This window comes from Onychomys torridus, chromosome 3 (genome assembly GCF_903995425.1).
Source record: "Onychomys torridus chromosome 3, mOncTor1.1, whole genome shotgun sequence".
In the NCBI taxonomy this organism is placed as follows: Eukaryota; Metazoa; Chordata; class Mammalia; order Rodentia; family Cricetidae; genus Onychomys; species Onychomys torridus.
This window is the reverse complement of record NC_050445.1, coordinates 41,365,166-41,379,358: the sequence shown is the minus strand read 5'-3', so window position 1 is coordinate 41,379,358 and position 14,193 is coordinate 41,365,166. Positions and strand designations below refer to the sequence as shown.

The window sequence follows — 14,193 nt, the reverse complement described above, 5'->3', positions numbered from 1 at the left end:
CACAGTGCATGGCTTGGCACAGAGGCAGGATGAATCACAGGGACGAATACAGGGGCTTCCTCTGGATGATCTGCAAGGATGGCTGATAAGCAAAGCAGGCAGTTGTTCAAAGTGTAGGATTTCTGTCCAGGCTTTTTGCTGTGCTCCTTTTTATGATCTGCAAGAGGATTGAGTATCTGAGTCCCTTTTGCTATGAGGTCAGATGATAGTAAAGAAAATGCCCCCATAGTTTGTGAGCAGATCCTATGGCCATAGCCCAAGTTTTCTGCACTTTCCCAGAGGAACTAAGACCTCCTGGCACTCACAGGTGCCCTGTAGCATAACGCTTCCTCAGTCCTTGTTCCCTAAGTGACAGAGGCCTGACTTACCTTCTGACACTTCGCCTGGAAGATTTAGCACTGGCCTCTCTGGCTTCCCCCACATCTGTTCCATCCTCTTAGCTCCTGTACTATGGCCCTGTGTCAGGCCTGCTTCTGCTCTTCAGCCCTTCCCTGTTGAGGGATCAGTAGCTAGGAGGCGATGGATGTGTAGGAGACCAGGGGGAGGTACACACAGCTGCTGCCTGCACTCATGCCTGGATAAATAGAGGAATCCATCCTCGCTCCAGTTCTGTTCGGCCCAGACAAAGCCAAGTACAAAAGAGCCCCTTCTGCTCCTGATGTCTGGACTGCCTCTGAGTCATCAGTACTGACTGCCCCGACCACGGCCAGGCTTTGGCCCTCTGAGCTCCCGTGGGCAGGTCTGCTACAACAGGGCAGCTGTGGGCTAGCCCCCGGCAGAGGCGTCTCTTACACTGGCTTCTCTCATAATTTCTGTGCCACTGTGTGTGCAGTCGTAAGAACTTTCTACTCCCACTCTGCTGCTGCTGATCTAAGGAAACAGGACTTCTACCTTTCGTCTCTTTATTGAGCACTTCCCGGGGACCATTAAGAAGTGTCCATTCCAGTATTGTGGTGGTGACAGGCGGTGAGCCATGAGAGAAAGTCCTCAGTGTATCCTGGCATGGGTCAAGTGAAATCGGGATTGCCAAATCTTAATGGGCAGGAGATTGCAGCAAAAGTAGTGGTGAAGAACATTCCAACCCAAGGGAATAACGTGCTGAGGTCTAGAACAGCAGAGTGTGTGGGGAACACGAGACATTTGACATGACCAGATTAAAGTAGTGAGGGCTGTAAGATGCAGCCAAGCCTAGCTCTGAAGGTACTCAACACTGTACTGTGCTGAGAAATTAGAACTTCAGGAGAACAAAAAATGAACTTTAACAGAGCGGTGATAGACACAGTTGTTTGTTTGTTTGTTTGTTTGTTTGTTTGTTTGAATTAACAACATGTATTGAGTACTTACTATAAGCCAGACTCTGTGAATGTTTTACATATTCTTCATCAAAGCCCTTTGAGATGGGACTCCCTCATTATGCTCACTTGGCATAGAGGATGTTCTAAGCCCATGATTATTAATAAGTTATGTACAGTCATGTCGCTAGTCAGTAAAAACAGATTTGAAACAGGTAATCTGGCTCCAGAACTGCATCTAACCCTTGTGCTACATTTCTTGGCATAAGCCACACACATTCTGTGAGAACATAGAGGGCTAATGAGGACAGCAGTGAGGTGAGTGTTACCTACAGCCAAGACCCAACCTAAAGAGTGGGACAGTAAGAGAGATTAAAGGGAGGTAGAATCCCAGTAGGTAGAGTCAGTATGAGCAGTGTCATTTATGACAGTGCATGGAGCCCAAGATGAGTGCCTTGCTGACAGGTGGGAGGAGTGGACTTCCCAGTAAAGGTGAGAGGTTGAAGGCTGGACTCGTTCCTTTGATCCTACCTGGTGGGGTTGGATTCTGTAGTGAGGCCTAGGTTGCAGGTATTCTGGCCATTTAGAATAGTAGAATACAAGAACTGCCCACAGCTTAAGTTGCACCCTGGGAATATCCATATTCAAAGGTCATGCTGTTGAGGAAGAATTCTCAGCTGAGATCAAGAAAAAGCATGGAGAAGAAGCCAAGATTGAGAATCAGAGACCTAAAAGCACAAAGTTTCAAAATGATAGGGGTTGCTTAGCTTGGTCAGATCATTTGAAAGGTCAGAAATGATGAAGTCTACAAAGAAATTATTAAAATGGCAATTAAGAGGTCTTCAGTGACCTTTTGAAGTAATAGTGACAAGTGACATCAGTGACCACAGGAAGTGGCTGCATTGGACGGGGAGACCGGAAGGGAGGGAGTGGGTATGTGCAGAAAGCTCTTTGGATGGGGAGAAGAAGGTGGCCAGGCCAGGTTTCCTGCGATAGGTAAGATTTCGTAGGCGAAGGGGATGGGGAAAGCGATCAGGAAGGCAGTATAGAAGATAACTGACAGAAGCAGAATGGAGGTGTGAGCTAGTGCCTGGCTGATTTCTTTGTCCCCCCAAAATGGATGGAAGGGAGAGAAGTAACCACGAATGCCTAATCTAAGTGGTTCTTAATAGCAGAGTTTAGGTCCTCACAGTGATGTTGCCCACAGTATTTCAGGTAAAGGAATTTGAGAATTGGGGTCTGCAATGGAAAACTGCCATTTGAACATGACCTGATAGGACATTTAGTTACTTAGAGTCCACCCGAGAGATTTGCTAACCTCAGGCAGTTGCTCCATAGATCATACACAAATTGATTTTCCTACTACAAAAATAGGCTGAAGCCTAGCTCTGTCCCTCCAGGCAGGTATAGCTTTGAAGCCAGAGAATACACTGGATGGGCTTGGGTTAGACCCCTCAGAGGACTCCTGGCCCAAGCCAAGGTCTTTGGAGAAAGTGTTGTCTGGAGGTACCAGATGGAAAGCGGTCTTCACACCTCCTTTTGGCTAGGACCACTCTCCATATTAACTAGCAAGCACCAGAAGGGTCAGGGCCATTCAAAAGATCTCAAAGCCTGCCTCTTGCTCAGTGAGGAACCAAACAAGCACTTCCCAGGTCTGACATATTCCCTGAATGAAGCTTGGGGAAGAGGGAGTTAACTCTCCCTCCGGCCTCCAGCCCGGGGTTTTCCTGGGAAGATGAACAGTCTGCTTTCCTTATTGTCTGCACCAAAGGAACAGATTGCGTCAGTTTGTAAACTGTGTTACCGCTTGCAAAGGCCTGGAGTCAGCAGGTTTGCATTTCCCAGCAGACTCCAATGATGCTGATCGCCTTGGCTTCTGCCTCTCTGCCTCAGGCAGGACCAAAAGTGTGTTACCACCCTCTCGCCATCCCCCCCCCCCCCCCGCCACCCTAGAGGTAGAGGAAAAGGAAGCCCTTCTAGCCCAGCCAGCTCACTTGTTACCCAGGCTTTCCCTGCATTTCCAGTAGCTCCTTGGCCCCTCTTGCTATTGTGCCACCCTGGCTGGACTTCTGGGCATCCCTAGTGCATTGGCATAGCTCAGTGCTAAGATGTCAGAAAAGAGATTGTTTGGAAAAGCAATTATCAATTTGGGTTGGACATGAAAGGTCATGTGGTGTAGAGGTGAAAGGGCATCCCAAGGAGGTGGGGACAGAGCCACCCTGTGCCAGCAGCTCATGAAAGAGCTTGCTGCTGCCTTGCTTCTAGCCTGCCCACTCCCCACTGCACTGCGCTGACAATAATGAGGCCCAGGAGGCCTTTCATAGGCCTAGCCTCCCAGCTCCCAGAGCATTGAATTATTAATTGCATTGTGTTAATGTTCATCATCTCTGAAAGAAGTTGGTATGTGTGTGGCCGCAAGGGGAGGCCTTAAGTTGGCCGTGTTAAACTGCTACTATATTAAGGTGAAGTGTCTCTTCGAGTTCACACTGGCCGTGGCAGCACACTACAGCTTTCATGCAGCGTCAGGGACAGTGTAAAACCCAGCTCCATAGCATGGCTCCCTGTCCTTGTCATAAAAGGATTTCAGTCATGCTCTGGTTGGCCTGGAATTCTACTCACATTCTCACAAAAGGCTGGGCAGAGTGAGTGGGTTGGAGTCTTTGACTGTCTAGTGTTGCTATAACAGAGTAAACGATACTAGGTAGTTTGGGTTTTGTTTTTGTTTGGTTTTGTTTTTTAATGAGTTTATTTGGGCTCCAAGTTTGGAAAGTCTGAGAGGATGCATTGTCACCAGCACTGGCACCATGGTGTAGGTGGCATCATATGTGGAGTACTTGTAAGAGAAATACAGTATATGACACAAACAGAAGACAGAAGATGTGGGGAGGGACTGGGCCTGCTCTTCATAACAAGCTGGTCCTTCCAAAGGTGATATCCCTGTGACCTAATTCCCTTCCACCAGGTCCCACTGTTTGGTTGATTGGTTGGTTGGTTGGTTGCTTGCTTGCTTGCTTGCTTGCTTGCTTGCTTGCTTGGTTTGATGATGACGGTGATTGTGTTGAGACAAGATCTCATTGTGTAAACTAAGCTAGACTCATGATCCTCCCATCTCAACCTCCAAAGTTCTGAGATTACATGTATGTGCTACCATGCCCATTCTAGGCTATTTGTAAAAGGTACTACCAAGCCATGGAGGATGAGACTGGAGTGTCCCAGAGCTCACATTATTATTCAGTCAGTCTTTCCACTTAGCCACTTCCTTTCCATCATTTCCTCTCTGGGACATGATTAGCGAGCAAGGCTCTCCCACCTGCCCTTCTTTCTCATGTAACCCATTGCTTTTCTTCTCCTGACACTCCATGCCTTCCATGTGTGCTCCCTTACCACAGCCTCAGAAAATCCCAAGAGAACCAGAAGCTGGTTCAACTTTCACTTTACTGGAGGAGTACTGAGCCCGAAGCAGGTATGATGCACCAGCCAGCAGGATTTCCCTGGTCCTCGTTGATTGTCTGCCTGTCACTGATGACTTGAGGGAGTTGAAAGCATGAGTGTGGCCCACATGGGAGTGATGGAGATTCTACCCCTAAGGGTTCTTGGTCTACCTTCTGGAGAAACCAGCTGCGCACAACCATGTACACAGTCAGTGTTCCTTTCTAGGTGCCTTGGGGCTGGAGTTGGGGCACCCCGGGGCTGTGTTCCAAGCATTCTGTAGACTCCAGTCATTTTCTGTGCTGCCTTAGGCATTGTGCAGAGGCTCTGCCGGTGCCCTAGGGGAGAGGCTAGTGTTCTCCATCCTCCAGGAAGGGCTGACACATATGTGTGTGGTCCCTGCCCATACCCAGTAAAGCCCATGTGAACTGTCTCCTTTGGCTGCCTGCATTCATTGCTTGGGACATGGGCTCCCCTTGCTGCTTTTCCCTGATCTACCCCATTTCTTTTGCCCTTGGTGCCCTGGCTACCTTACTCAACAGAGGCAACTTCCAACGCATGCTTTCTTCTTTCCTACATCTTCCTTGCACTGGGACCCTGGAAGAGCTTCAGGAGGAGGATGTAGATATACACCTTTGCCCTTTAGTACCACTAGGCATCCAGGTCAGCATCTGCCACAGAACTTAGGACACACACCAACCCCCCAGAGCAAGCTGAGCTCAGAGCTTCCTCTGTGGTTGAATACCTGAGTGTTTTCAAATCTCTCCCGCCTGCACCCAAGAGTGCTTGCAGGCTCTCGCATTCATATCAATCATATCCAGATTTCAGAAGCTGGAAGCTAAATGGCTAGGAAGGCCAGAAGGTGTTAGCATTTATCAAACTATCAGCCTTGCCTGGCTTTTCCTTCTCTCCCTTCCTCCACACCCTTGGCAAACCCCAAGTGGCTCCCCAGCCTGCACTGCACCCCAGGCAGGGAGTATGTTCCCACTTAGAGCGGGAGAATGACTCAGCCCCACTGCCTGTCTGATTGAAGTAGTTCCTGTGTTAAGGAGCTGGACAGAATCCAGACAAGAGGGGACAGGGGGACAATTTGGAGGCGGAGACAGAAACTGAGTATATATTTCTGGAAGTGAGGGCGCAGAGGCCACTGAGAGAGAAACTGTGGAAATGACACAATTGCTGGCCGCTGCCATCCTCCCTGCTCCACGCCATAGCACTAGTGACTGTGGCTTCCAGTCCTCCTCCTCTTTCTTCCCCTCCTGCCACTTCTTGCCGTCCTTACCCAGCCTCAGCCAGAAAGGAAGAGCCCACAGCCCAGCTGGGTGGGCACTGAGGTGGACGTGTTGCCTGGGCACCAGGAGCTCTTCCTCAGTAATTAGGAGACATGCAGATTAACAGCCTGTGCCATTTTATTAATTTGGTAAATAAGCCAGAACAATTTCATTAGTGGCACATTAATGTGCTTGGGAGCAGGAAGGGTGTGTCCCACTGTGAGGCAGAAGGTCCCTCTGGCTGCCCCAGCCCACAAACAGGCCAGGTCCAGAGTGTCTAGCATTTTATCTCCCTGGGCATGGTTGACTCTCAGCTCTCACCCCTTTAGCTTGATGGTGAGAACACACACACACACACACACACACACACACACAAAGCAGATAGGCATCTGTTCAGGTGGATTTGGGAACTCACCCATACCTGAGTACTTCCTGTCAACCCCATTCGGCTTACCTTCACTCTTTCATAAGGACCTCCAGTGTAAGAAACACAAAATTTTTTAGGGAGGGCAGAGGACGATGGAACTCACTCAGCAGGGATTGATCTCCAAGTGTGCAAAGTTCAGTGCATAGCTTGACCAAGCAGGAAGCTTCTGTATGTGACCAACCCAGAGACGCAGAGCCTGCCTGTGAGCTCTTAGCATTAGCTGATGGAAGAAGAATCATTTTCACATTCCTCCACCGAGTGCACAGATCCCCACTCCTTGTCTGATAGTTAATGGAACAAGTCTTGAAGAGGTTGTTTGGCCTGCCCCAAAATTCACAGCTAGTGAGAGGGTTGACCCACAGTCCTTCAGATTCCCAAATACATGTAGTTTCTAATCCCTCACAACCCAAGCAGTAGGTATTTCCAGGCTCTGGGAAGATTTTGAGTATCAAAAAAGCTTCATTCCCTGGTGGAACTGACTTTCTAGTTACAGAATGAAGACATTTGAGCATGAAATAAGAGCTCCTACCAGGTAGCAGAGACAATGATGATGATAGTGGTCATGAGGAAACATTTATATACTGACACTGTTTGTGTATCTAACATACTTATATTGACTCATTGAATCATAATAAAATATGATTATGACCTAGGGCAGGTCCTCCCAAAATCCCAAGTTTCTATCAAGGTTTGTTGTTGTCATTTTGTTTGTTTGTTTTAAAGGTCCAGGGAGGTTAAGTGATTCACCAAAGTAGTGGGTGAATTTGAACTGGGCCACTGTCTCTGCAGACTACATTCTCAACCTCTATTCTACACTTAGTTCCCTAAAAGCCAGAAGAAGCAAAGTGATTTCCCCACAGGTAGTGCCAGAGAAGGTAATGTTGAAGCCAAGCAGAACACAGTTCACTGAGGCTTGTCTAGCTCAGGGGTCCAGCAGCCACAAAACCCACAGTCACTCTACCAGCGTCCAGGGCAGAGGCCTAGAGACACTGATGGACAGCAAGTAAACCAACCTGGAAGTGTCTTTTGACTCCTGATGGTCACATCTGTCTTCAGCTAGCTGCCCACCTCTGCCTTAAGTAGCTACCCCAAGCCCCTTAGAGTCTGTCAGGAAGTACTGTCCTCCCCCAGAACCATGTCCCCCTAGGTCTCAGCTCTGTCATACACATCCAACAGAAGACTGAAGAGCCAGCATCTGTCTGCTCTTATAGAAACATACACGGACCCTGAAGTACCTCCATGACCATAACCACCCGAATGTGTAAACAGGGCTGGAGAGATGGCTCAGAGGTTAAGAGCACCGACTGTTCTTCAAGAGGTCCTGAGTTCAATTCCCAGCACCCACATGGTGGCTCACAACCATCTGTAATAAGATCTGGCGCCCTCTTCTGTGTACATAATAAATAAATAAAATCTTAAAAAAAAAAAAAAAAGAGTGTGGCTCCTAATAAGTAAGTCAACCACCACCCGAATGTGTGAACAGCAGATGCCCATTCCCAGAGTGTGGCAGTCCATGATCATCACTTGAGATCTGAATTCCTGGGTGTCACCTTCATTGTAGGCATCTTCCCACAGAAACTATTGAGTCCAAATCACTTGAGAAACACTCCAAGATGCTGAAGAGACTGTGTCAGATAGCTTTTTGCAGTTTACACAGCACTCCATGGATAAGATCTCAGTTAATGCTTGCAATCGCCAGTTGGGCATGAGGAAGTTTCTTGTATATTTCACAGGAATAAATCTCCAGTAGCTACTGTCTGTTATTTGAGGCAGCTTGTAAAGAACAGCTCTCCCTACAGAGATCTATATGTAGTCAGTCCTCATCATTTGCAAGTTTTGTGTTTGCAAGCATGCTCACTAACCCCAAGATCAATTCTGGTGCTTTTGCAGTCATTTGTAAACATGCAGAGTGGCAAGAAGCTTGAGTTACTTGGCAGGCACATTCCCAGCTCAGGTCGAACAAGGCAATACTGCCACCTTCTTTTTGGCATAGGATCCCATTCAGCCGGGGGTGGCCTCAAACTTGCCATGTCCATGAGGGTAATCTTGAACTCCGATCCTCCTACCTGCACTGCTTCTCACCACCACCACTGCCACCCAATGCTAGCAATACAGGCATAGATCACAATGCCTAGCACTTTGAGGCTTTACTTTATTTTTAGATAGAGGTCTCACTCTGTAGCCCTAGCTGGCCTGGACCTCTCTGTGCAGACTAGGGTGACCTAGAACTTAGAGATCTGCCTACCTCCATCTCTCAAGTGCTAGGATTAAGGTGTGGATAGTGAGGTATGCCTAGATAACTCCACCGCCTTCTTGTTTTAAGCTCTCAGAGTATAAAGCATTGTTCTCTTGGTGATCTGTTTAGAGTCTTGAGTTTTGGGGGAGCAGTGCTTTTCCTTAGTGATTTTTGTTGTAGAAGATGGTCCCAAGCAAGAGTACATCAAAAAAGCTGGAATATACCTTAAAGAAAAAATATGTGTTACATAACTATCATTCAGGCCTGTCCTCTTAAGGTGCTGAGAGCTCAGTGTAAATGAATCAGTGATACATATTAAATAAGGTGTCTTTAAACAGAAACACATTTAAACCAAGGTTAGATATTTGAAAAACAGGTAATAAGAGACTCCCAGATTCCTAAACCTTTTTTTTTTTAATTATTATTTTTAAAGAAAGCATTTAACTTTCTTTTATGTGCCTTGGTGTGAAGGTGTCAGATACCTGGAATTGGAGTTATAGACAGTTGTGAGCTGCTGTGTGTGTGCTGGGAACTGAACCTATGTCCTCTGGAAGAGCAGCCAGTGCTCTTAATGGCTGAGCCATCTCTCCAGCCCCCCAAACCTTTTATTCCCTCTAGGAATAATGGTTCGATATTTTCTAATTCAGTCTTCATGGTCACTTTATAACACTATCATGGATAACAAGAATGGAGTGTGTGGGCTGAGGCTGTAGCTCAGTGGTAGAGGAAGTGCCTAGCATGCACATAGCCCTAGACTGATTCCTGGCATTATTAAGTAGAAAGAATAAAGCCAGGCATAGTGGCACACTCCTGTAATCCCAGCACTTGGAAGATAGAGGCAGGAGGATCAGGAATTCAAGGTTATCCCCAGCAACTAAGTGTATTTGAGGGCAGCCTGGGCTTTATGAGACCCTGCCTCAAAACAACAAGAAGTCTGTATCTGTATAATCTCTTCCTTTCTCTGCTCTCATCTCTCTGTGAGCCTGTCTGTTTTACACGGCTACCTGCGTTGCCTATACTAGACCCTGAACTCCTGGGCTCAAGAGATCCTCCTGACCCAGCCTTCTAAATATTCCAAGTAGCTATAACCATAAATAAACACAGCCATCCTTGGCTCATTTTTGGAGAGGTGAGGGGGTCATGTCACAAGTTTGAGTCCTGGAGGTAAACAGAACTAGAGTTTGTGCAGGTATAGATCCTTGTACCATTAGAGTTATACCACAGATTTCTGGCAGTCGGTCTAAAGGAGAAAAGTAGAGAAGACTGGTCATGCATTCAACTCCGGGAGCTCCCTGCTTAACCTCTGCCCTTGAGGCCCGCAATTCTCCATGCCAGAAAAGAGTCACAGACTTCCAGCACCTATCCAAGCCTAGGTATATCCAGGAAAGTAGATCTATAGCATGGAACTTGACTGCAGAGACCAGGAGCCAAGTAACTCGGAAGTCTGCAAAAACAGTAGCCCAGACACCTTCCCCTGAGAGCCTTTGTTTGATTGAGAAATTACTATGTTGTTGGCAGTTGTAATGAAAGAGGAAGCTGAGCCCTACCAGCGACAGCTTCATCTCCTTCTACAACCCCAGATGGAACCTGTGGCAGCACACTGCCCAAGGCCAAAGATTTCTTTCTCCGCTGCTGGCTGGGCCTAGGGACTTGTCAAGCCCAAGTTAGCACATCGATTGCAGGCAGAAAGAAGCTGGATACGTGTGAGGTCTGGGCTTGCTTGCCAGGGAGAACCCACTGCTCCTTGATGGATTGGCCCCAAGTATATCAGCTAGTTGTGGTTCTCCCTGGCAAACCCTGGAGAAAGCACCTAGATTCTGGCTTCAAAGAATTTGGTGTCAGTTTGGGGTTTGCCATGTGTAGTGAGGTCTGAGCATGGCACTGTGTAGGATGAGAGAGATTGTTCCTGCCTGGTTGCCTCAGCAACCCATCTCTGAGCTTCTTACATCAGTGCCAACAACCCAACCCGTTGCAGAAAACCTCAGTGGCCCACTGCAAGCTGCCTAGGAGCCTGCCAAGGCTGGAGGAATGCTGTGTGGTCATGTGGAGGGAAGGGGGACATTCTCTGTTTTAGAGGAGGAGACACTTGGCTACTAAAACTCTGTAACATGACAGGTCAGAGAAGGAGGAGCTGGTGTGGGCTTGGACTCCATGTTGGCTGGGAACTGAACCAGCACCGTTTGCTTTTGGCTGGGCACATGTCCCCTGAGCTTCCAAACACAAGGCAACAAGCCCATCTGTTCTTGCCACTGCCACCCCCGAGTTCCTCTGGGACCTACTGCTTCTTGGCCTTAGCCTGTTTGGTAAGACCTGGCAAATTAAGGCAAAAGAAAGGTGGTCTTCCACAGTGACATCATGCCATGACAGTTTTTCTCTGGTTCCTGCAGGCCTGCTGGCCCCTTCAGCCCCCCAGCCCTCTCCCTGCAGGACACTCCATCAAATTTGCAGTACCCCGGGCTGTTGAAAGGTGGATCAGAGCATGGAACTCTTAAGCACCACTTGCTCTTCTTCACAAGTTAATTGCTAGACTCAGACCAAGAAGTCTGTTTCAGCACCTACCAGGCACTAAGTGCTGATTCTTCCCACTATATGTAGCTCCGCTGAAGAGCGAGCTGCAGCGTCCTAAGTCAGTGTGGTGGAGGGGGCACCATTACCTCAGCAGAAAGCAGAGAAGCAGGAGGAGGGACTACCCCTGAAACAAGATGTGGGAGCCCAGGGAGCCGGTGAGCTTGCCTGCTGGAGCAGTTTCAGCTGGTATTCCCACTCAGAAGGAGTGGGCCCAAGGATAAAGTCAGGGCCCTGCCTCCCCGGCCCCGCCTCTTTACCTTTATCTCTAGTACCTTGTCCCTGCCCCCCCCCCCCCCAGCTACCTCCTTCTGCTTTGAGAGAGAAATATCACCGGACATTTCCCAACTACCCACTCTCATTCCTTTGAGCCCTCTGCCACTGGCACCATCTCAGGCTTTGAGAATTCCTAGGTATTTAGACATTCATTTTATTGCTTAATCGAGCTTGAAGCCATTTAAATTAATACAAGTTTTACATTTAGCAGCAAAGGCTTTTATAGGCCCCTTTAGCAGAGAAAGAATGGGGGTCGAGAGAGAATCAAGGAAGAAATTTATTATGGGCCATTGCTTTTCTGAGGTAGGATCAGGTCAGCCTCCCCAAAAGACACGACCCTGAGCCATCCACCTGGAGGAACAGTCTGTGCCAGCCCTGGGGTCCTGGGAATAGAGCCCTCCATGCAACTCTGCTGCAGTGTCTGTCTACTTTCCCTCTGCAGTTGCTCTCCTCCCCAGCCTGTCCCGTGTGCTACTGCAGTCCACCCACACCCTCCTCCGTCCTTACCTGTCCCCTTTCTCTCCTCCCATCGCTCTCTGGAAGCCTCTTTAATTACCTCCACTAAACATTAATCCTTCCAGGCCTTCCTGGAAGAACACAGACTCCCTTTCCCCAGGCACTGTCTTGCTCCTCAGCCTGCCTGTGGTGGGTAAGGGTGGGGTGCACCAGCTTCAGGCTGCTTCTCACCTCACTCCTACCACATGCTCAACTCAGCAGAGGGCCTCCTCCAGCCAAGGTGACTCAAGTGCACCCCAGTAGCTAGCTCCCTGCCGAAAGGAGGGGGAAAGGAACGCGGACTGGTGGATCTGGAAGGCCGCACTCTGCACAGCTGCAGGATTGATGGAAGCGGGGCAGCGAGGACATGAGAAAAGACCAACACACAACACAGAAAAGCTGGCATGATCGGGTGGCCTGGGCTGTCTGATGGAGAGGCCGAAGCACAGTGTGTTTAACTGTATACAGTTGAATAGGGAAGTAGGGCTCTTACATAGAGATAGACAAGAAGGCAGGATTTTTACATAAGCTGAAGAAGGAGACAGGTTCAGCTCATCTTAGTAGGAGCAGTCTTCGGCCTATAAACATGGGTGGGGGAGAAAGCTACAGTGGAGATTTCTGCACACTGTCAGCATTCACACACACTCACACTCAAGGAAGGCACCGCCATCCCTCTGAGCCTCACTTGGGGAAGGTTTCACAACTTCCGTGGGGCTGAGGCATTGGGGTCCTTGGCATCGCGATAGCAATACATTCACTCTGGCCTTCTCTGGTTCTAGCTGCTGCTGCTACATAGAATGAATGTAGACGTGACTGAGGCTTGAGAGCCTTGGTGCCACTCTCAACCCTTACACATGCAGACCTGTACCCACAAGTTGACACACACCTATCTTTTGTCCCCAGGTGGAGGTAGAAGTCGAGAGCATGGATAAGGCCGGCAACTTCATCGGCTGGCTGCACATGGATGGGGCTAACCTGTCTGTCTTGCTGGTGGAACAAGCGCTTTCCAAGGTCCACTTCACTGCCGAGCGCAGTGCCTACTACAAGCCTCTCCTATCTGCTGAGGAGGCCGCCAAGCAGAGGAAAGAGAAGGTACCAAGTATGGCAGTGGTCCAGTCATTTCTTAGCATGTGCTTTTTCTTACCTCCTCCTTCCCACACACCCAAGAGCCAAGGATGAGGTGTCAGCTTAGGTACCTTTGGTCATAAGCCTGCTACAGAGCTGCAGTGGGCCAGGGCCATCAGCCTCGAAGATTCCCAGTGGTGTCCCAGACCTATAGCAGGATACTGTAGATGGCCTTGCAGCAGTAGAAGAAATGACCAGGACCCCACTGGTGAAGAGCCCGGGGTCAACCTGCCCTTCTGGCAGTGCCCACCAAGGGACTGGGCAGCCCACCTCTGAATTTCCTTCCTACTGCCCTGCAGGGAAGCAGCCCAGGGAGATGCCTGGAAGCCCTGAGAACAGCAGATTTACAGCCTCTCTCTCTCTGCAGATACTGCATTGAAGAGACAAGGGGGGTGGGTCCAAAACAGCTTTTGGAAACAAATTGACTATTAAGGAACTCTGTGGCTTAGGGGTGGGAGCTGGGCTGCCCCCTCCCACACTAGCCTGTCTCCAGTGACTTATAGCCTGCCTAATAATGGGATAAATCAGCCAGCCACCAATCTGTCAGGGCTCCTCTGAGCTTGAAGAGGGTTTCGTGGGACAGCCATGCTAAACTATAAATTGTTCCAAGAATAAATGTTTCCTTCCCCATAGGGTGGCCATCTGGCTTGAAATCCACTTCCCAAAGCCAAGACACCTGCCAATAGGAGTTGGGGGCTTTGTACCCCTAACATGCCGTATTCTTCCTCAGGCCAAAGCAGCTGCCTCTGGGCTCAGGGCCTCCTTCCTCTTTCAGTACTGGACCTTGAGATCTATCTTTAGTCGTCCTCTAGGAATTGGAACAGGTGTCACACACTTTGGTGACAGGAGAACACAAGTGAGCTCCGTAGGAAGTGGCCCTGAAACCCAGGCTGGGCACAAGAGCCAGTCTGCGGTCTAGAGGAGCTTCAGGGCACCAGAGGAGGTCCTTCTTCCTTGCTGTAGTTCCTGGTCACTTTAAACCCCCATCTCCTGAGGTGGGGGGGGGGGGGTGATGAGGCGAGAGCAGACAGCCTTGGCTTCCACAGGAAGAAGAGTCACACTCTTTATGACAGCTGA

At 49.0% G+C, this 14,193-nt stretch overlaps 1 protein-coding gene across 1 annotated transcript in view; it reads left to right on the top strand.

The window, feature by feature from the left end:
- Snd1 (staphylococcal nuclease and tudor domain containing 1) overlaps nucleotides 1-14,193 on the top strand; it is a 422,881-nt gene that overhangs the window by 395,627 nt on the left and 13,061 nt on the right. Inside the window, exon 17 of the mRNA XM_036180523.1 lies at nucleotides 12,895-13,083. Coding sequence (XP_036036416.1) covers nucleotides 12,895-13,083 — 189 coding nt within the window. The remainder of the gene's footprint in view (nucleotides 1-12,894; nucleotides 13,084-14,193) is intronic.